The sequence below is a fragment of the Mauremys mutica genome, chromosome 4 (genome assembly GCF_020497125.1).
Source record: "Mauremys mutica isolate MM-2020 ecotype Southern chromosome 4, ASM2049712v1, whole genome shotgun sequence".
Classification (NCBI taxonomy): Eukaryota; Metazoa; Chordata; order Testudines; family Geoemydidae; genus Mauremys; species Mauremys mutica.
Window position 1 is genome coordinate 159,637,997 of NC_059075.1, and position 20,673 is coordinate 159,658,669.

Here is a 20,673-nt window from a genome sequence, read left to right on the forward strand (position 1 = left end):
CTCTCTCTCTGGGTCCCCACCCCGCCTTCTAAATGGGAAAGCACCAGGTTTAAGATGGATGCCAGTACCAGGTGACATGGCCACATGTCCTGTGAGACCCCCAAGCCTTCATTCTTCCCTGCCTAACTCACAGGAAGGCTTTCAAGTAAACAGAGCCATTTACAACCAATTGTCCCGGTTAATGGGAGCCATCAAGACTCCAAGCCATTACCGGTATTAATGGCCCACACTTCGCAAAGTTACAATAGGACTTTACAGTAATACTTCATATTTCTAGCTTTAGATACAAGAATGATACATTTGTAGAAATGGGAGGACCACACTCTGTAGATTATAAGCTTTGTAATGATACCTTAAAGGAGACCTTTTGCATGAAGCATATTCCAGTTACATTATATTCACACTCATTAGCATATTTCCATAAGACTTATGGAGTGCAACGTCACACCAGGCCCTGCACAGACCCCCCGCACTGAGATCTGGGCCCCACTCACGCCAGGCCCTGCACAGACCCCCTGACTGAGATTGGGGCCCCTCTCACGCCGGGCTCTGCACAGACCCCCGCACTGAGATGGAGGGTTCGTTGTGCCGGATGCTGCAGAGACTGACTGCGTTTGCAGCCGGGATACCTCAGCCAGGGCTGTGCGGGGGGAGAGGGTGTGACGTTTTGGGGGATGGGGGCACAAGTGAAGCAGCCACGGCTGGGTAAAGGAAAAACGTTGCTCTGAGCTCAGTGGTGGCGGCGTGTTCCTATAGCCCCCCCCACCCATGTACCATCCCCTCCCCACCTGCTACCCCCTGCCACCAAACTGCTGCGTGGGCAGGAAATCTCTCTGGTGCCCCCGGCTGCTGGAGGCCAATGAGTGAGAGCAGCATGGGAGGCTGCTGCCTGTGACACCTGCCTGGGGAAAGGGCTGCACGGCAGGTCCCTGGAAGTGGAGGGGAGCAGGGGTGTGGTGCTGAAGAATGGACAGCGGGGGGTTTCCTGACCCCAGAGCACTGGCCAGCCGTGGGCACCGAGCACCAGACACACGGCCTGGCCCGGCTACCTCAGGCAAAAGGACAGTCCTGGGAAAACCTGGGCAGGGAGTCACAGCCCTGATTTCTCCTCCTGACAGGTATGGCCCAGCAAGGACCAGATCTTGGCTAAGCTGCACAAGGGGTGGGTGGAGCTGAGGGTCCGTGAGCTTCTGTTTTCACTTTCCTGTACCAGAGGGGTAGCTGTGTTAGTCTGGTTCTGTAGAAGCAGCAAAGAATCCTGTGGCACCCTACAGACTGCAAAACGTCTGTTAGTCTATAAGGTGCCACTGGATTCTTTGCTGCTTCTACTTTCCTGTACATCACAGATTTAAACAGGAAAACGCTGGGCTCCAAGCCAGAGAACTACGGGACCAGAGATAAGGGCTCAGAGGTGCCGTGGCTTCTTGATGCACACGGCTGGCGGTTAAGTGGTCTGGCAGAAATCACACCCCACACCCACGGGGCGGCTCAAGCTGGGTTTATAACTCACTGCCTCAAAGCTGGGGATTTCCTGCTCTGCTGGCTGGCGGCTGAGCTGGGCCGTCCAAACCCAGGGCTCCTGTGGGGCAGGATGATGGGGGGGCTCTGCTCCCAGCTGGCTGCACTGCTCCTGCTGCTGGTGGTGCTGCCGTCCCCAGCGCATGGTAAGAGGGACCAAGGGATCCAGAGCGATGCAGAGCCACGGGGAATGGACCAGAGGGGACGACCCTGCAGCCTTGGGGGGGGGGATCGACTGGATGAGACAATCCTGCCCCCTGCGAGTGGAATTGGCAGAAGGGGATGATCCTGCCCCCCGGGGGTGGAATCGACTCGGGGGGAAGATCCTGCCCCAGTGGACTGGCTCTGTCCCTTTCCCAGGGCCTGGGTTCAAGGGTTTGTGGGGACGGGAGCAGAACAGGTTCTGTGCACTGAGGGGCAGAAATGATGTGCCGGTCCCCGGCCCTGCTGTGAATGATGGGACCCTCAGCCCACCCCCGAGACACCCCCACCACCCCCAACACGGCTGGCATGACCCCTCCAGCCCCTCTGACTCACTCCCACAGGTGCCACGGCCCCAGCACCCTCTCAGCTTCTGCACCCAAACCCTCTCCCGCCCTTGGGCTTTGCAGGGTGGAGGGAGGACGTGTGGCCCTGAGAGAGCTGGGAGCAGCCCCCTTTCATCTCATGTCAACGTTCACTCTGAAACTTACTGATGCACAGTAGCCACCTATTGAGTATGTAGATTATGGGAGGAGCTATGGGACACTGGATGGGGTTTTTATTCCAGCTCTTTTCCCCACCTTCCACCCTCCCCAATCGGACCCTAGTGATGATCCTCCCCCAGTGGCCCTGACTCTGTAATGATTCTCCAACATCTCCATCCCTCCGCAGGTGCAGAGGAGAGTCAAGACCAGACAGGTAAGGAGTCTGGACTCCTGGGTTGTATCACCTGCTCTGGGAGGGGAGTGGGGTCTAGGGGGTTGGGGTTGGGACCAAGGACTCCTGGGTTCTGGCTCTGGGTGGGAGATGTGCACTTTGTCCCATGTTAACATGGCTCCCTGGTTTGTGCAGTGTTCAGCCATATCATAGGGGGGCAGGATGCCCAGAAGGGTCGATGGCCCTGGCAGGTCAGTGTGCAGAAATATGACAAAAACCATGAATACGACCACGTCTGTGGAGGATCCCTCATCTCAGCCCAGTGGGTGGTTTCAGCCGCTCACTGCTTCCATCCGTGAGTAACCCAGGCAGGACCAGGTTGGGGAGGGGCAGGTTCCTCTTATTTGGTTTGCAGCAACATCTGTTTGTGGCCTCTGCCCCCTCATTGCCCCCCCTGCTCTGTTCTGCTGCTGTGCCCGCCGCAGAGGTGGCTGCATCTCAGTATCACACTGTCTCCCCCTTTTCCTTTTCTCTCCCCCAGCCCCGTGTCCCCTTCCCAGTACCGTGTGGTGCTGGGAGCGCACCAGCTCCTCCCTCTCTCCCCAAAACCAGTCCTGGCCGAGGTGCAGCAGATCATCCCCCACCCCCGGTACAATAGGACGAGCTTCGTTGCTGACGTCGCCTTGGTGAGGCTGAAGGAGCCAGTGAAATCCACGTTCATCCGGCCCATCTCCCTGCCGGGGGCCACCCGCCAGTTCCCCGTGGGGAAGAAGTGTTGGGTCACCGGCTGGGGAAACGTTGAAGTGACCAGTAAGTGTCAAAGGTCTCAGAGAGGCACTGGGAGAACATAAATGTTATGGGGTTGGGGAGAGAAGTTCCCTGCTCTGTCCCCGCCCCTGCTCCGCCCCCTCCCCAGCCCCGTTCCACCCCTTCCCCCAAGCCCCCTCCCCTGAGCGACGCAGCCTGGGGGGGTAGCAGGGGGCCTGGTGCAGGAGTGGGAACACTGGCGGGAAATGCAGTGACCTGGCTCCAGCTTGAGCCGCTCCGCTGGCTCCCAGCCGTGTCGCTCCACTTCCACCACTGCCGGTGAGTGCGGGGAGACAGGCCTGACCCCTGCTGCCAGCGCCAGGCCCCCACTAATCCCTCAGACTGCCCTATGCCCCACAGGGCCCCCAAAGCACGGGGCCCGGGGCAGACGCTACAAACCTTCCTATGAGAAGGGCTCTGGTGGTCATGGACGCTGTGACCATCTCGGCTGACCTCCTGGAGAGCACAAGCCAGAGAAGGTCCCTGAAGGAATTGCTGCTTTAAGGAGGCCAGATCTCTGAGCTGGCCGCCCCATCTGGATTTACAAATGGAGAATCCACCACTGCCCTTGGTAAATTGCTCCAACTGTTAATCGCCCTCACTGTTAAACACTGACACCTCATTTCCAGGCTGAGTGTGTCTGGCTTCAACTTCCAGCCACTGGATCATGTTCCACCTTCCCCTGCTCGACTGAAGAGCCCCTTATTAAACACATCTTCGCATTGTAGATACGAATAGACTGGGCTCAATTCACCCCTTAACCTTCTCTCTGTGAAGTTAAATCGATTGCGCTCCTGAGTTAGAGGCCTGGGGTCCCGGATGATCAGGGCCATGGGGGGGGCAGCACTGCCCCCTGCTGGAGGGGATTTTGTGTGTGTGTGTGTGTGTATTCCTTGTGGGGCAGCACTGACACACACAGGGGCACGCCTGCACTTGGCCATAGTAGGAGATAATCACATGTGCAGAAATGTGCCTTGGCAGCCAGACTCCTCTCCAGAATGGCTCAGGCCCGGGGGAACCTGCTCACGGGCACAAACGCCACATCTGGACCCCGGCGCGCTGGGTTCAGGAAGCACCAGACTCTGGTGGAATAACCCTGCCGCACCCCCGTTCTCCCCCTTCAGAGCCTCTCCCACGACCCCAGACCCTGCAGCAGCTGGCGGTTCCCATCATCAGCACAGCAGACTGCAACAAGCGTTACAACACACTGAATCCACGCTCACCTCTGGGTCCAGAGAGAATCAAAACCAGCATGATCTGCGCCGGGTACATGGACATGGGCAGCCCCAAGGGATTCTGCAAAGTGAGAGCCTTTCCTCCCAGTGATTGTGGGTATTGCACCTCCGCTGCCCAGACCCCAGCTGAGACCACGGCCTGAGTGTGCCAGGTGCTGCACAGACCCCGACCGAGACCAGGGCCCCAGTGTGCCAGGTGCCACCCAGATCCCGGTTGAGATCAGGGCCCCATAGTACCAGCTGATGCCCAGACCCCTCTGACTGAGGTCGTTGCTCCTGTTGCTCAGACCGGGTATGTTCTGTGCCCCTCATCCGGCCTTCGCTCTCACGGTGACAGCGACGGGAATTGGGGCCCTGACCCCCGTTTCTCTCTCTCTCTAGGGCGACTCCGGGGGGCCTCTGGCCTGTCAGCAGGGCGGCACCTGGTACCTGGCCGGAGTCGTGAGCTGGTATCTGACCAGAAAAGTGAGTGGAATCGTCTGTTCTCATCCCAAGTTCCCCGGGGTCTTCACCCGGGTGACGGCCTACGACAGCTGGATCCAGGAGCATGTGAAGGGTGTGGGCCCCCTGCCAGCGCTTCTCCAGCTGCACTGACACTCGCCGCCCTCCTCCTTGCAGCCCCGTGAGCCACGCGCGGACCTGCCCCTGGCACTGCCAGGCCGACCCCCCTCAGGATGTCTGTAGACCCCCCCCCTTGACACCGGGTGTGGGCCCCGCGCTGCTGGGGTCTGCGGGATGCGGCTGGGAGAGGCTGGTGGATGGAAGCACGGGGGGGCGGGGGGGCGCTATGGGGAGGTGAGGGTGGGGGGGGTTATATCCTGCTTTTCCTGCAGCGCTGCAGCGCCCCCTGGGGGTGACTGGGAAGCCGACAGGGACGGGCCCCGCAGCTGCTTTTATCCCCTGACTTGTGCTCTGAAAATTATCAATAAATCGGCTTTGCAAGCAACTGCCCCGCAGCAGCTGGCGCCGCCCCCCGCTGGGACAGTCCTGCCACGGCAACAGCCTCCCACGGGCTCCATGGTTTAGCTGAGTGTAGGGGCCTCCCATCGCGCTGGGCGCTGCACAGACACCCCCGACCGAGATCAGGGCCCCCATCATACTGGGTGCTCCACACACCCACCCAACCGAGATCAGGGCCCCCATCGCCCCAGGCGCTGCATATACACCCGCCAAACGAGAATGGGGCTCCCAGCACACTGGATACTGTGCAGACCCGCCCTACCGACTGGGAACCCCATCACGCCGGGCGCTGCATGGGTCTCCTTGACCGAGATCGGTGCCCCATTGTGCCAGGCGCTGCACATACCTTGAGTCAGATCAGGGCCCCATCTTGCCAGGCACTGCCCAGGCACACGTTATGAGACAGTCCCAGGCCTCCCAATCACAGACAAAAGATCCCAGCTGGAGACAGACAGACAGACGGGGAAGCACCAGGGAGCAACGGGACAGTGCTGGTCACCGTGACGGGCTCTGTTCTTTGCCCAGTCACTCACCCACCGCCCCGGTAGAGCTTCCCTGCTGGACACTCACCAGGCTACGGTGTGAGGGTCTCAGTGCATCAGGTCCCATGTGCTTTAATCCCCCTGTGGCTGAACAGAGCCCAGGCACGGCCCCTCGCTGGGTCCCCAGGTGCCCCCTGTGCAAAATTGTGGGATTTGGGCATTTTTAAACATTTTTAAAATTTATTTAAATGTTCAGAGTTGTGGGAAATTATGGAGGTGGGGGTCAGACAATGTGGGGATCAGACAATAATTAGATAATGAGAAAAAGCACAGGAGTCCTTGTGGCACTTTAGAGACTAACACATTTATTTGAGCATAAGCTTTAGTGGGCTACTGCAGGCATCTGATGACGTGGGCTGTAGCCCACGAAAGCTTATGCTGAAATAAATGTGTTAGTCTCTAAGGTGCCACAAGTCCTCCTGTGCTTTTTGCGGCTACAGACTAACACGGCTGCTACTCTGAAACCTATATAATGACAGTGGATGCTAAAAGCTAAAGCTTTAGAACCGTTTAAATACAACCTGTCAATATCCCTCATCAAAAAAGTACAAAGTCAATCGCCATAAAGCAAAATCTAACAGGTTCTCAAAAAGCCTTTTTCTCACTGCGCCTGTCTGCACATTTCGATTCTTACCGATGGAAATATTTAGGCAGCAGTCTCTGTGTGTGTGCAGTGACATCAAAGTGGGGGAGGGAATATCTTTTATCAGACCATCTTCCATTGGTGGAAGAGACAAGCTCAGGACCTCCCCAAAGCTCTGGTTCGGGTCTGGGCTGAAGAAAACCAGAAGAAGATTTGAAGAACAGAAGCTCCGTGTTGCTGGAAAGCTTGTCTCGCTCACCAACAGAAGCTGGTCCAACAAACGATATTCCCTCCCCCACCTCATCTCTTATATCCTGGGACCAACTCGGCTTCGACAGTGCGAACAGCTACGGTGAAACCGACATTTACCGACACAACTCCAGCCCTTCCCAGGCTGGTAGCGCAGGAGCTCAGGCGCGGTGATCACCATGGTCCCGTCTGGCTTGAGAATCGACGTGTCTGTGTCTGGACTTTCAGACGTGACCCGGGCGGCATCCCAGAGATCACAGGACGGGGACTGCAGCGAAGAGCAGGCCTGGCTCCTCGCCCCGATTTCTCCTCCGAAGGGAAACAGCTCGGAAGTCAGGGAAACCGCCCGGGGGCCAAACTGGGGAACCGGGTGTAAATACTCTGCTGTGGATTCGACTGCAAATCTCTGGTCCTGGCGGGGGAGGGGAGGAGAGACAAAGGCCCCGGCTCAGACGTGCCGGGGGCTTCTCAGCAGAGAGCCACAGAGTCGGGGGACCCCCAGGGTCGGCTAGTCCCAGCCCCGGCCGAGATGCAGGATTTGTTGTGTCTAAACCACCCAGGACAGATGGTTTCGCAGCCGCTTTCTGAAACCGCCCAGTGAAGGAGCTTCCAGCCCCTCCCAAGGCCTCCTGGGAGTGGGGCCTCCACTGTCCTGCTGTTCTTACCCAGCCGGGGGCCGGCCCAGATCGGCCCCAGCTCCGAGCTGCCCGGCCCCAGGGCTCACGTGGGGCTGGCCCGGGGCGGGGAGCGGGGGGGGGGGGGGGGGGGGGGGGGCTGGGCTCCCAGCTGGCCTGGCTGCTGGTGCTGGTGCGTGTTCCCAGCTAAGGGGGGGCCAGAGCAGCCTCCCACCGAGAGAGAGTCACAGACATCTGGGGGGGGGGCAGCCTGGAGGGGCAAATCTGTCCGGGGGGGAAATCGATTGGAGGGGGAGATCCTGCCCCCCCCCGGGATGGTAGTGCCCCCCTCCCCCCCTCTGTGACCTGCCCCACAGCTCGCTCTGTCTGCCCGGAATTTTCTCCGGCAGAACCGAAAGTAAAACTTCCCCTGGTTTCTGTTTCCTCCTGCCCCGCAGCCGGGCGCTGACCCCGCAGGAGATTGGCTCCTGGGGCGGGAGGGGTGTAGCCAGAGAGGAGGCTGTTAATAGCCACTGCTGGTGGGGGCTGGGAGCCAGGACTCCTGGGTTCTCTCCCCAGCTCTGGGAGGGGAGTAGGGGCTGGTGGTTAGAGCAGGCGGGGCTGGGAGCCAGGACTCCTGGGTTCTCTCCCGGCTCTGGGAGGGGAAGAGGGGCCAGGACTCCTGGGTTCTCTCCCAGCTCTGGGAGGGGAGTAGGGGCTGGTGGTTAGAGCAGGCGGGGCTAGGAGCCAGGACTCCTGGGTTCTCTCCCCAGCTCTTGCAGGGAAGTGGTGGTGGTGGGGGGGGTAGAGTTCCTGGTGTGCTTTCTGTCATAAAATGGAGGTAAAATTGATCATTGAAACCTTTTGCAATTTGTGGGATTTTTCCCCCCAGACAGAGACAGCTCAGAGAATTGCCATTGTTCAGCTGAACAAAGTGGCAGCCGAACTCTCGCATCCGATCCGGCCTTACCCTGCAGCGCGCTGGGGGAGGGGCTCCCTGCTGCCATCTAGTGGTGGGAGTGAAGCGTCAGCGGGTGAGGGATGAGTCCCGGGATCAGCTGCTTCTACCAGATACTCTGAGAAGGGACATGCCACGGTCTTAAAATGGCTGGAGAGTTCAGGGGTGTAAAACCATAGCCAAGCGCCGGGTGAATTTCTGCTGGGTGGGTGTAGAACTCGGGCGCATGGAATGTGATTTTCCTTGCAAGAAAGGGCTCCCCTAAGACAGGCAGCGCCCGACGTGGCGGTAACTTGCGGGGGCACCAATGGGGCAGGTTGCTGCTGACGTGGTTTGGACTTTGCCTCAGACAGACTCTAGTGGAGAACGTTGGCTGGTCGCTGTGGCCACCTTCACAACCCAGCCCCTAAGAAATCCCGAGTCTGTGACAGTAGCCGGGGTCCCAGGGAATGAATCCTTCACCAGGTCTGGGCTCCCAGGTGGGTTACACAGAGATCATGGGCGAAGCTTTGACTCCAAAGTGTTTCAACAAGTTGGTTAGATTTGAGGGATCCACTGTTCACCCCTCTCCAAGCAACCAGCTCAGGCTCTCTGCAGACTCAGGCAGTGTTGCTCTCAGTCACACTCAGGGCAGCTCTCCCTTCTCATTGCAACAGGGTCAGGCTCCCTGCAGACTCTGGCATGTGGGCATTGCTGATAGATCTCAGATCCTTTCCCATCTCCATCTCACACTGTCCACAGACAGTGGATGGTTTCACTGCTGGGTGAACGGAGGAGGGAGAGATGCGGGGGACGTCACAGTGCCATCATGAGAGTGGTGAAGAGAAGCCTGTAGGTGCTGAAGGAGGATCTGGCATCATTTATTGCAGAGAGGCTGTTTTCTGTACTGGTGGCTCATCCCCTGGAGACCATGTGCCCCCATATCCATTCACCGTAGGCCACTGTCCAGACATAGACACCGGGACGATTGGGCTGGCCACAGCCGTCCCCCCAACTCACAACCCCCATCAGGAACCAGGTCCCATTGTGGTCACAGGTCAGTGGCCCCCCAGAGTCACCCTGGAGGAGTAGAGAAATTGGGATTAATGAGGGTCTCCCCCCTGATGACCCTATCCCCAGGCATCCAGCCCCTTGGGACTGTAGGCATATGGGCCATCCCATGGCCCCACCCACAAGTTTTGTCCACACCAACATGAGAAGTGAAAGGAGTTTGCTGTGCTTTTCCAGCTCACTTTCCCTGAAGGAGGCTTTGGTAGCGGAAGTGAGAGTCCCCCAGGACATTCACAGGTGCTGGGGTGGCTGTGTTCTTCCTCTCCTGCCCTACACAGAGACCACTGGCAGAGCTCCCCAGAGCAGTGGGGCTGGGAGTTGACACCTTGAATATTCAGGCATGGGGTATTTTCCCATCCCACAGTGACTGGCTCAGGCTCTCTGCAGACTCAGGCAGGCCTCAGTTACTGTCTAGCCACATTCTTCCTCTTTTCTATGCAAACACAAAGGTTCAACTATTACTTCAATAAAATATAAAAGCTGGGGCTCTGCCCTAATCCCAGGACTCCAGGAGCTGGGGCTTAGGCACAGGGCTGTGACTCCACCTGGCTCTAAAAGTCAGAGATGCACCTGCCAGCTGGGAGGAACCATGTCTGGAGCTTTGCAAATGCAGCAGCCGTTTTACCTTCGATAGGCCCTAGATGGTGACGGGGAGACGCACTGGGGCTCACCTGCATCCAGCTGGCCCAGAGCCCTCTCTCACCTGGCAGGAGTCCCTCTTCCCTTCTGCATAGCTGGCACAGATCATGTTGGGTTTAATGGGGTCCCTGCCGATGTTCGGGGCCAGGTCGATGTTGTAGAGGGCGTTGCAGGCTGCAGTGTCCATCAGCTGGACCGGAACCTCCTGCAGCGTCTTGGGGGGTGGGAGAGAGACTGGGGGGTGGGGAAGGAGCTGGGACACCCACAACTGGGGCTGAATTAATGCAGGAGCGAACCCCTACACAGACGCCCAGGCTAAAGGGGGCCCCTGCAAAAAGATCTCCGGGCTGCCAAAAGTGCAGATCTTTTCGGGGGTCCCCTTAGCCTGGGGCCGTGGGCTGCACCACTAAAGCCCCTGAGTTCCAGCCCCACCTAGTGTGGGGGCAGCTCTGCACACTCCTGTTCCCCCCTCTCAGCCCCGCCGGGCTGGAGCTGTGAGCGCTGGGGAGCTCCGTCTGCATGCTGCCCTCGCCTGCAGGCTCTGCCCCCGCAGCTCCCATTGATCGGGCATCGGGGGGGCGGTGCACAGAGCCACAGCCAGGGATGTCCGTGCCATGCCGGCAGCCTCAGGCTCAGTCAGGAAGGAGCAGCATGGGGCCAAGACAGACCAGGTGCCTGCCTCAGCCCAGCTCTGCCACCAAACAGGAGCTGCCCCAGGGACGCGGCCCACATCCCGATCCCCTGCCCCAGCCCTGATCCCCCTCCTGCACCATAACTCCCTCCCAGAACCCTCACTCCAACTCCCACCCCACTCCAGCACCCCGACTCCCAACCAGACCCCACATCCCAACCTCCTGCCCTGAGTCCGCTCCTGCACGCCAAACCCCTTGAGCCCAGCCTGGACCCCCTCTCCTGCCCCCCAAATGCACCCTAAGCTGAAGGTCTCACCCCCTCCTGCACCCAACCCCCTGCCTTCTCCCACACTTTTACCCCACATTTTTGGCTGCATCCTGAGCCTAGGGAGCCCCACAAAATCTAATATCCCTGAGCCCTCAGAGAAGTTAATAGATCCTTGGCTGCAACCCATGCCCATGCCTGGCAATTCCCTTTCCCCATATACCTCCCCAACCTACTTCCTGGTCCTCCTGCCGGCAGGGGGCAGCAGAGAGCTGGGTGAGGATTATTTCAAGATGCAGCAGGAATCACGGGGCTCCAGGAGCTCGGGGTTTGAGTCACAGAGTGATAGTGCATCTCCCGCGGGGGATGGTCTTACCCGCAGAAGCTGTTGTCCCCCAGCCGGTGACCCAGCACGTGTGGTTGCCAGGGAAGGAGTGGGAGGGGCCTGGCAAGCAGATGGGGAGGATTTCGTCGGTGTATCGCACTGGCTCCGTGAGCTTCACTAGGGCAATATCGGCGGAACGGGTCCCCCTGTTGTAATCGGGGTGGACGAGGATCTGGCGCACAGGGGATGAGACCCAACTCGGGGAGGGGTTGGACAGCTGGTGCTCCCCGAGGGTCACACGATAGGCAGACTGGGGGAAAGAGCTGGGGAGCAGAGGGACAGCAACGATCAGTGGGGGAAACTGGATTGCAAACATGGGCAAAAATGCAGTAGGGTCCAGGCAACACCTGACGGTGAGAGGCAGCCACCTCTGGGGCAGGGCAGCTGGGGGAAAACCACCCAGGACGCTGCACGGGGATGGCCCATCCAATTCTGAGATGCAGCCACCTCTGGGGTGGGGCAGCTGGATAACAGCCACACAGCGATGCCATCCAGGGATGGTTTCCCTGGCATAGATCGAGGCAGGATGCCTGACTGTGCAGCACCAATCCCTACCCATCCCAGTTACTCACAATTGGAAGCAATGAGCTGCTGACACAACCCACTGGGCTGAGATGAGGGACCCGCCGCAAAAGTGGTGTCTATTATACTGGATGCTGACCTGCCACGGCCACCGGCCCCTTGGGGCATCCCCACCAATTCAACCTGACAGACCGCTGTGGCTGCACCCGAGAGGGGAACAGCATTGGCATGGGATGAGCAAAGAAGCCATACTCCTGGCTTTCAGCCTCACCCCCACCCCCTGCCAGAGCTGGGGATTGAACCCAGGAGTCCAGGCTCCCACCCTTATTCTCAGGGCACATGCCCAGGGCAGGTGAGGCTGGAGTTCTGTAGTGGGTGTCTTACCTGGCTGATTCCAGCTCCCCTGAGCACCCAGTGTGTGTGTTGGGGGTGAGGGTTATTCACAGGCATTGCTGGGACCTGAGAAGGTGTGTGGAGGGGACTGAGTGCCAGTAGCTCCACCCATAATTCCCAAGCTCCGCCCATTGCCCCAGAGCAGCCCTGCCGTCCTCAGCACCAGCCACAAGTCTCAGCCCTGTTTCTGATTTACCACCAGCCGGTTCAAGAATCAACATGCCCCATTGATCTGAGTGGGGCAGCTCAGGACTGAATGTACCAATCCAGGCTCGGGGGGGGCTATGAAGAGCCAAGGGCTTGGATCTCCCTGATAGTCACTAGCCAATTCCCTCCCCCACAACCTGTATCTCACTCCCCTCCCCCTGGGAGGGAGGGGCTGGTCCCTACATCCCCACCCCACACTCACCCTGCAGCAGTGTCATCGCCAGCAATGCTAGAGCCAGTGGGGAGCGGAGACACCCCATGGTTCAGCCTTCCCCAGGCCTGTCTTGGCTGCATGCAGCTGCCTCCACTGCTCCGACCAAAGCCCGACTGGGGAATGCAAGTGCCAGGGCAGGTTTTTATGGGCACCTGTGTGCCCCTCCCTGCATCTATAGAGAATAATGGGGACTGATTTCCTGGGAACCTGAGCCAGGAAATAACAGCTGCTAAATTCAATGTGCTGAACAGGTGGTAGTCCTGGCTCCCAGCCCCCCTGCTCTAACCCACCAGCCCCCACTCCCCTCCCAGAGCTGGGGAGAGAACCCAGGAATCCTGGATCCCAGCCCCCCTGCTCTAACCCACCAGCCCCCACTCCCCTCCCAGAGCTGGGGAGAGAACCCAGGAATCCTGGATCCCAGCCCCCCTGCTCTAACCCACCAGACCCCACTCCCCTCCCAGAGCTGGGAGAGAACCCAGGAGTCCTGGCTCCCAGCCCCCACCAGCAGTGGCTATTAACAGCCTCCCCTCTGGCTACACCCCTCCCGCCCCTGGGAGCCGATCTCCTGCGGGATCAGCGCCCGGCTGCGGGGCAGGAGGAAACAGAAACCAGCGGAGGTTTTACTTTCGGTTCTGCCGGAGAAAATTCCGGGCAGACAGAGCGAGCTGTGGGGCCGGTCACGGGGGGGAGGGGGGAACTACCATCCCCGGGGGGGGGCAGGATCTCCCCCTCCAGTCGATTTCCCCCCCCCTGGACAGATTTTTCCCCTCCAGGCTGCCCCCCCCGGATGTCTGTGACTCTCTCTCGGTGGGAGGCTGCTCTGGCCCCTCTTAGCTGGGAACACGCACCAGCACCAGCAGCCAGGCCAGCTGGGAGCCCAGCCCCCCCCCCCCCGGGCCAGCCCCACGCGAGCCCTGGGGCCAGGCAGCTCGGAGCTGGGGCCGATCTGGGCCGGCCCCCGGCTGGGTAAGAGCAGCAGGACAGTGGAGGCCCCACTCCCAGGAAGCCTTGGGAGGGGCTGGAAGCTCCTTCACTGGGCGGTTTCAGAAAGCGGCTGCGAAACCATCTGTCCTGGGTGGTGCAGACACGACAAATCCTGCATCTCCACCGGGGCTGGGACTAGCCGACCCTGGGGGGCCCCCGACCCTGTGGCTCTGTGCTGGGAAGCCCCCGGCACGTCTGAGCCGGGGCCCTTGTCTCCCCTCCCCTCCCCCGCCAGGACCAGAGATTTGCAGTCGAATCGGCAGCAGAGTGTTTACACCCGTTTCCCCAGTTTGGCCCCGGGTGGTTTATCTGACGTCCGAGCTGTTTCCCTTTGGAGGAGAAATCGGGGCGAGGAGCCAGGCCTGCTCTTCGCTGCAGTCCCCGTCCTGTGATCTCTGCGATGCCACCCGGGTCATGTCCGAGAGTCCAGACACAGACACGTCGCTTCTCAAGCCAGACGGGACCATGGTGATCACCTCGCCTGAGCTCCTGCGCTACCAGCCTGGGAAGGGCTGGAGTTGTGTCGGTAAATGTCGGTTTCACCGTAGCTGTTCATAGTGTCGAAGCCGAGTTGGTCCCAGAATATAAGAGATGAGGTGGGGGAGGAAATACCGTTTGTTGGACCAGCTTCTGTTGGTGAGAGAGACAAGCTTTCCAGCTACACGGAGCTTCTCTTCTTCAAATCTTCTTCTGGTCTTCTTCAGCCCAGACCCGAACCAGAGCTTTGGGGAGGTCCTGAGCTTGTCTCTTCCACCAATGGAAGATGGTCTGAGAAAGGATATTGGCTCCCCCACCTTGATGTCACTGCACACACACAGAGACTGCTGCCTTAATATTTCCATCAGTAAGAATCGAAATGTGCCACCAGACACAGTGAGAAAAGACTTTGCTTTAAGGCGATTGACTTTGTACTTTTTTGATGAGGGATGTTGACAATTGGTATTTGAACGGTTCTAAAGCTTTAGCTTTTAGCATCCACTGTCATTATCTAATTATTGTCTGATCCCCACAGTGTCTGACCCCCACCTCCATAATTTCCCACAACTCTGAACATTTAAATCAATAAAAAAAAAATTAAAAAATGCCCAAATCCCACAATTTTGCACAGGGGGCACCTGGGGACCCAGCCAGGGGCTGTGCCTGGGCTCTGTTCAGCCACTGGAGGATTAAAGCACATGGGGCCTGGTGCACTGAGACCCTCACACCGTAGCTCGGTGAGTGTCCAGCAGGGAAGCTCTACCGGGGCGGTGGGTGAGTGACTGGGCAGAGAACAGACCCCGTCACGGTGACCAGCATCGTCCCGTTGCTCCCTGGTGCTTCCCCGTCTGTCTGTCTGTCTCCAGCTGGGATCTTTTGTCTGTGATTGTGAGGGCTGGGACTGTCTCATAACGTGTCTCTGGGCAGCGCCTGGCACGATGGGGCCCTGATCTGACTCAAGGTATGTGCAGCACCCGGCATGATGGGGTTCCCAGTCGGTAGGGAGGGTCTGCACGGTATCCAGTGTGCTGGGAGCCCCATTCTCATCTGGGGGAGGTATATGCAGCGCCTGGGGCGATGGGGGCCCTGATCTCGGTTGGGTGGGTGTGTGGAGCACCCAGTATGACGGGGGCCCTGATCTCGGTCGGGGGTGTCTGTGCAGCGCCCAGCGCGATGGGAGGCCCCTACGCTCAGCTAAACCGTGGAGCCCATGGGAGGCTGTTGCCATGGCAGGACTGTCCCAGCGGGAGGTGGGACCAGCTGCTGCAGGGCAGTTTGCTTGCAAAGCCGATTTATTGATGATTTTCAGAGCACAAGTCAGGGGATAGAAGCGGCTGCGGGGCCTGTCCCTGTTGGCTTCCCAGTCACCCCCAGGGGGCGCTGCAGAGCTGTAGGAAAAGCAGGACGTAAGCCCCCCCCGCCCTCACCTCCCCATAGCCCTCCCCCGCCCCCCGTGCTTCCATCCACCAGCCTCTCCCAGCCGCGTCCCGCAGACCCCAGCAGCGCGGGGCCCACACCCGGTGTCAAGGGGCGGGGGTCTATAGACATCCTGAGGGGGGTCGGCCTGGCAGTGCCAGGGGCAGGTCCGCGCGTGGCTCACAGGGCTGCGAGGAGGAGGGCGGCGAGTGTCAGTGCAGCTGGAGAAGCGCTGGCAGAGGGCCCACCCCCTTCACATGCTCCTGGATCCAGCTGTCGTAGGCCGTCACCCGGGTGAAGACTCCGGGGAACTTGGGATGAGAACAGACGATTCCACTCACTTTTCTGGTCAGAAACCAGCTCACGACTCCGGCCAGGTACCAGGTGCCGCCCTGCTCACAGGCCAGAGGCCCCCCGGAGTCGCCCTAGAGAGAGAAAGAGAGAAACGGGGGTCAGGGCCCCAATTCCCGTCGCTGTCACCGTGAACATGGGGGCCCTGGTCTCAATCAGGGTCTGGGCGGCGCCTGGCACAAGGCGGCTCTGATCTCGGTCAGGGTCTGGGCACCGGAGGTGTAATACCCACAATCACTGGGAGGAAAGGCTCTCACATGGCAGAATCCCTTGTTGCTGTCCATGTACCCAGCGCAGATCATGCTGGTTTTGACTGCCTGTGGACCCAGAAATGGGTTTCGTCTCAGTGTGCTGTAACGCTTGTTGCAGGTCGCTGTGCTGAGGATGGGAACCTCCAGCTCCTGCAGGGTCTTGGGTGGTTGGAGACGCTCTGGATGGGGAGAAGCAGAGGTGCGGCAGAGTTATTCTGCCAGCCTCTGGCGCAGCAGGGAGCAGCGCTGCGCCCCACCACCCCCCCCACACACGGCCCTGATCATCCGGGACCCCAGGCCTCTAACTCAGGAGCTCAGTTGATTTAACTTCACAGAGAGAAGGCTAAGGGGTGAATTGAGCCCAGTCTATTCGTATCTACAATGCGAAGACGTGTTTAATAACGGGCTCTGCAGTCGAGCAGGGGAAGATTGAACATGATCCAGCGGCTGGAAGTTGAAGCCAGACACACTCAGCCTGGAAATGAGGTGTCAGTTTTTAACAGTGAGGGCGATTAACGGTTGGAGCAATTTACCAAGGGCAGTGGTGGATTCTCCATTTGTAAATCCAGATGGGGCGGCCAGCTCAGAGATCTGGTCTCCTTAAAGCAGCAATTCCTTCAGGGACGTTCTCTGGCTTGTGCTCTCCAGGAGGTCAGCCGAGATGGTCACAGTGTCCATGACCACCAGAGCCCTTCTCATAGGAAGGTGTGTGGCGTCTGCCCCGGGCCCCGTGCTTTGGGGGCCCTGTGGGGCACAGGACAGTCTGAGGGATTAGTGGGGGCCTGGCGCTGGCAGCAGGGGTCAGGCCTGTCTCCCTGCCCCACCGGCAGTGGTGGGAAGTGGAGCGGCACGGCTGGGAGCCAGCGGAGCAGAGCAGGTCAATGCGGGGATGATTCCACTCCTGCTGCTGGCACCAGGCCCCGTGCTAACCCCCCCAAGGCCGCGTCGCTCAGGGGAGGGGGCTTCGGGGAAGGGGTGGAATGGGGCTGGGGAGGGGGCGGAGCAGGGGCAGGGACTTGAGGAAAAGGGAGGGGACAGAGCAGGGTACTTCTCTCCCCAACTCCCTAATGATTATGTTCTCCCAGTGCCTCTCTGAGACTTACCGCTCACTTCTACCCGTCCCCAGCCGGTGACCCAACACTTCTTCCCCACGCGGAACTGGCGGGAGGCACCTGGCAGGAAGATGGGCCGGATGAACGTGGATTTCACTGGCTCCTTCAGCCTCACCAAGGCGATGTCAGCAACGAAGCTCCTCCTATTGTACCTGGGGTGGGGGATGATCTTCTGCACCTCGGCCAGGACCTGATTGGGGGAGGGGTTGAGGAGCTGGTGCGCTCCCAGCACTAACTGGTACTGGGAATAGGGCAGAGAGCTGGGGGAGAGAAAAGGAAAAGGGGAAGACAGTGTGATACTGAGATGCAGCCACCTCTGGGGCGGGCACAGCAGCAGAACAGCTGCACAGCACCGTGGGGATGGCTTGACCAAGAGCAGGGAGTCAATGAGGGGGCAGAGGCCACAAACAGATGTTGCTGCAACCCAAATAAGAGGAACCTGCCCCTCCCTCCCCCTGCTTCTGCCTGGGTTACTTACCGATTGAAGCAGTGAGCAGCTGACACCACCCACTGGGCCGAGATGAGGGATCCTCCACAGATGTGGTGGTATTCATGGTTTTTGTCATCATATTTTTGCACACTGACTTGCCAGGGCCATTGACCCTCCTGTGCATCCTGCCCCCCTATGATACGGCTGAACACTGCACAAACCAGGGAGTCATGTTAACATGGGACAAAGTGCACATCTCCCACCCAGAGCCAGGGAGAGAACCCAGGAGTCCTGTCTGCCTCCCACATCCGCACCCATAACCCACCAGCCCCCACTCCCCTCCCAGAGCAGCTGATAGAACCCAGGAGTCCAGACTCTTTACCTGGCTGGTCTTGACTCTCAGCACCTGCGGAGGGATGGAAATGTTGGGGAGACATTACAGAGTCAGGGCCACTGGGGGAGGAGCATCACTAGGGTCCGATTGGGGAGGGTGGAAGGCAGGGAAAAGAGCTGGAATAACCCCCACCCACCCACTGTCCTATAGCTCCTTCCATAATCTACATACTCTGCCTCAAATCATTGGTGGCTACTATGCATCAGTAGGTTTCAGAGTGAACGCTGACATGAGATGAAAGGGGGCTGCTCCCAGCTCTCTCAGGGCCACACGTCCTCCCTCCACCCAGCAAAGCCCAAGGGCGGGAGAGGGTTTGGGTGCTGAAGCTGAGAGGGTGCTGGGGCCATGGCACCTGTTGGAGTGAGTCAGAGGGGCTGCAGGGGTCATGCCGGCCTGTGTGTGTGGGGGGGTGGTGTCTCAGAGGTGGGCTCAGGGTCCCTTCATTCACAGCAGGTCCGGGGACTGGCACATCATTTCTGCCCCTCAGTGCACAGAACCTGTTCTGCTCCCGTCCCCACAAACCCTTGTACCCAGGACCTGGGAAAGAGACAGAGCCAGTCGACTGGGGCAGGATTGTCCCCCTGAGTCGATTCCACCCTCGGGGGGCAGGATGGTCCCTTCCTGTCAATTCAAACCGCAGGGGCCAGGATCGTCTCATCCAGTCGATTCCTCCCCTCAGCTCTATTCCCAACCCCAGGCTGCAGGGTCATCCCCTCTGGTCTGTTCCCTGTGGCTCTGCATCGCTCTGGATCCCTTGGTCCCTCTTACCATGCACTGGGGACGGCAGCAGCACCAGCAGCAGGAGCAGCACGGCCAGCTGGGAGCAGAGTCCCGCCATGATCCGGCCCCACAGGAGCTCTGGGTTGGGACGGCCCAGCTCAGCCTCCAGCTAGCGGAGCAGACAGCTCCTGGCTTCAAGGCAGTGAGTTATAAACCCAGCTGCAGCCGCCCCATGGGTGTGGGGTGTGATTTCTGCCAGACCACCAGCCGTGTGCACCAAGAAGCCACGGCACCTCTGAGCCCTTATCTCTGGTCCTGTGGTTCTCTGGCTTGGAGCCCCGCGTTTTCCTGTTTAAATCTCTGAAGTACAGGAAAGTGAAAGCAGAAGCTCACAGACCCTCATCTCTCCCCGACCCCTTGCGTAGCTTAACCGAGATCTGGTCCTTGCCGGGCCATACCTGTCGGGAGGAGAAATCAGGGCTGCAACTCCTTGCCTTGGTTTTCCTGGGACCAGGGCCAGCTTTAGGAAGTGCGGAGCCCAATTCGAACATTTTCGGCGGGGCCCTGGCAGGTACAACTAAAAAAAAAAAAAAAAATGTAAAAAGAAGCCTTTCATTTCTTAGCAACCAGTTCCCTATAAAAAGTTCTGATTTAAGGGACATGCCACGGTATGTATTTTTTGTACCAATAGGGTTACCATATGTCCGTATTTTCCCAGGAGGAATTTTTAAATTTTTAAATTTCTTCCCGGATGGTGATTTAAGAACCAAAAAGCCTGACATGTCCGGGAAAATACGGATGTATGTTAATCCTACCTAAAGTTCTTTTTTTAAAAGATGGGCCTGAGTTAGAAATGAGCTCCGTTTCACATGGGTGGGTCCCCGCCACTCCCTGAGGGTGTGCTAGGGTGACCAGATGTCCCGATTTTATAGGGACAGTCCCGATTTTTTGGTCTTTTTCTTATATAGGATCTTATTACCGCCCACCCCCATCCCGATTTGTCACACTTGCTGTCTGGTCACCCTAGGGTGTGCACACGTGTGGGTCCCAGCTGCTCCCTGCCCCCCTCATTGAAGCAGGGTTACTGCCCTGGGAACTGCAAGGCACCAGTGGACATGGGGCTGGCTGGAGGGAGGGCAGGGGCTGACTGGAGGTAGGGTCTGGCTGCAGGCAGGGCAAGGGGTGTGGGGCTGGCTGGAGACGGGGATGTGGGGTGGGCTGGCTGGCTTCAGGCAGGGGAGTGCGGCAGGGGTTGGCTGGAGACAGGGAAGGGGGTGCGGGGCTGGTGCAGGCAGGGCAGGGGGTGCAGCAGGGGCTGGCTGCGGGCAGGGGTTTGGGTACAGGGGGTACAGCCCACCCTGTACGGTGAGTGCCTCCTCCTCCTCCCTCCCCCACCGGGGTAGCAGCAGCAGCCCGGGGCTCGGGGGCTATTTAAAGGGCCCGGGGCGCCTGTGCTTCCACCACCCCGGCCCTGTAAATAGCCAAGGGAGCCCCGGGGAAGTGGCGGGGCTCTGGCTGCTATTTAAAGGACCAGAGCGGTAGGGGCAGCTGGAGCCCCGGCCCTTTAAATAGCCCCCAGAGCCTCCCGTTACCACAGGGCTCCGGGGCTATTTAAAGGGCCCAGAGCTCCCCTGCTTCTACCACCCTGGCCCTTTAAATACCCGCGGGAGCCCTGGGGAAGTGGTGGGGCTTCGGCGGCTATTTAAAGGGCCGGGGCGGTAGAAGCAGCAGAGCCCTGGACTTTTTAAATAGCCCCCAGAGCCCCGCAGCCCTACCCCAAGGCTCCAGCAGTGGGGCTCTGGTGGCAATTTAAAGGGCCTGGGGCTCCAGCCACTGCTGGGAGCCCCAGGCCCTTTAAATTGCCCCCTGGGAAAGCCGGGCCACCCCGGTACAGCGCACCGGCTCTT

General features: G+C 59.3%; 2 protein-coding genes and 1 pseudogene across 2 annotated transcripts; 1 reads left to right on the plus strand and 2 right to left on the minus strand.

Moving 5' to 3' along the window:
• Positions 1–1,359: 1,359 nt before the first annotated feature.
• On the plus strand, positions 1,360–5,187 carry LOC123368849 (serine protease 27-like). The gene is made up of 6 exons (XM_045014012.1): positions 1,360–1,664; positions 2,392–2,418; positions 2,572–2,731; positions 2,918–3,186; positions 4,308–4,486; positions 4,800–5,187. Exons 1-6 carry the CDS (start codon positions 1,592–1,594, stop codon positions 5,010–5,012), a joined length of 921 nt encoding a protein of 306 aa, XP_044869947.1. The 5' UTR covers positions 1,360–1,591; the 3' UTR covers positions 5,013–5,187.
• A 3,988-nt stretch (positions 5,188–9,175) lies between these two features.
• Positions 9,176–14,082, minus strand: LOC123369195 (serine protease 27-like). Its single transcript, XM_045014555.1, has 4 exons — positions 13,930–14,082; positions 11,287–11,545; positions 10,078–10,247; positions 9,176–9,383 (listed from the first exon to the last, which is right to left on the minus strand). The coding sequence occupies exons 1-4, from the start codon at positions 14,080–14,082 to the stop codon at positions 9,219–9,221; spliced, it is 747 nt and encodes a 248-aa protein (XP_044870490.1). The 3' UTR covers positions 9,176–9,218.
• A 1,468-nt stretch (positions 14,083–15,550) lies between these two features.
• On the minus strand, positions 15,551–19,758 carry LOC123369196 (annotated as a pseudogene).
• Between the last annotated feature and the right edge of the window lie 915 nt (positions 19,759–20,673).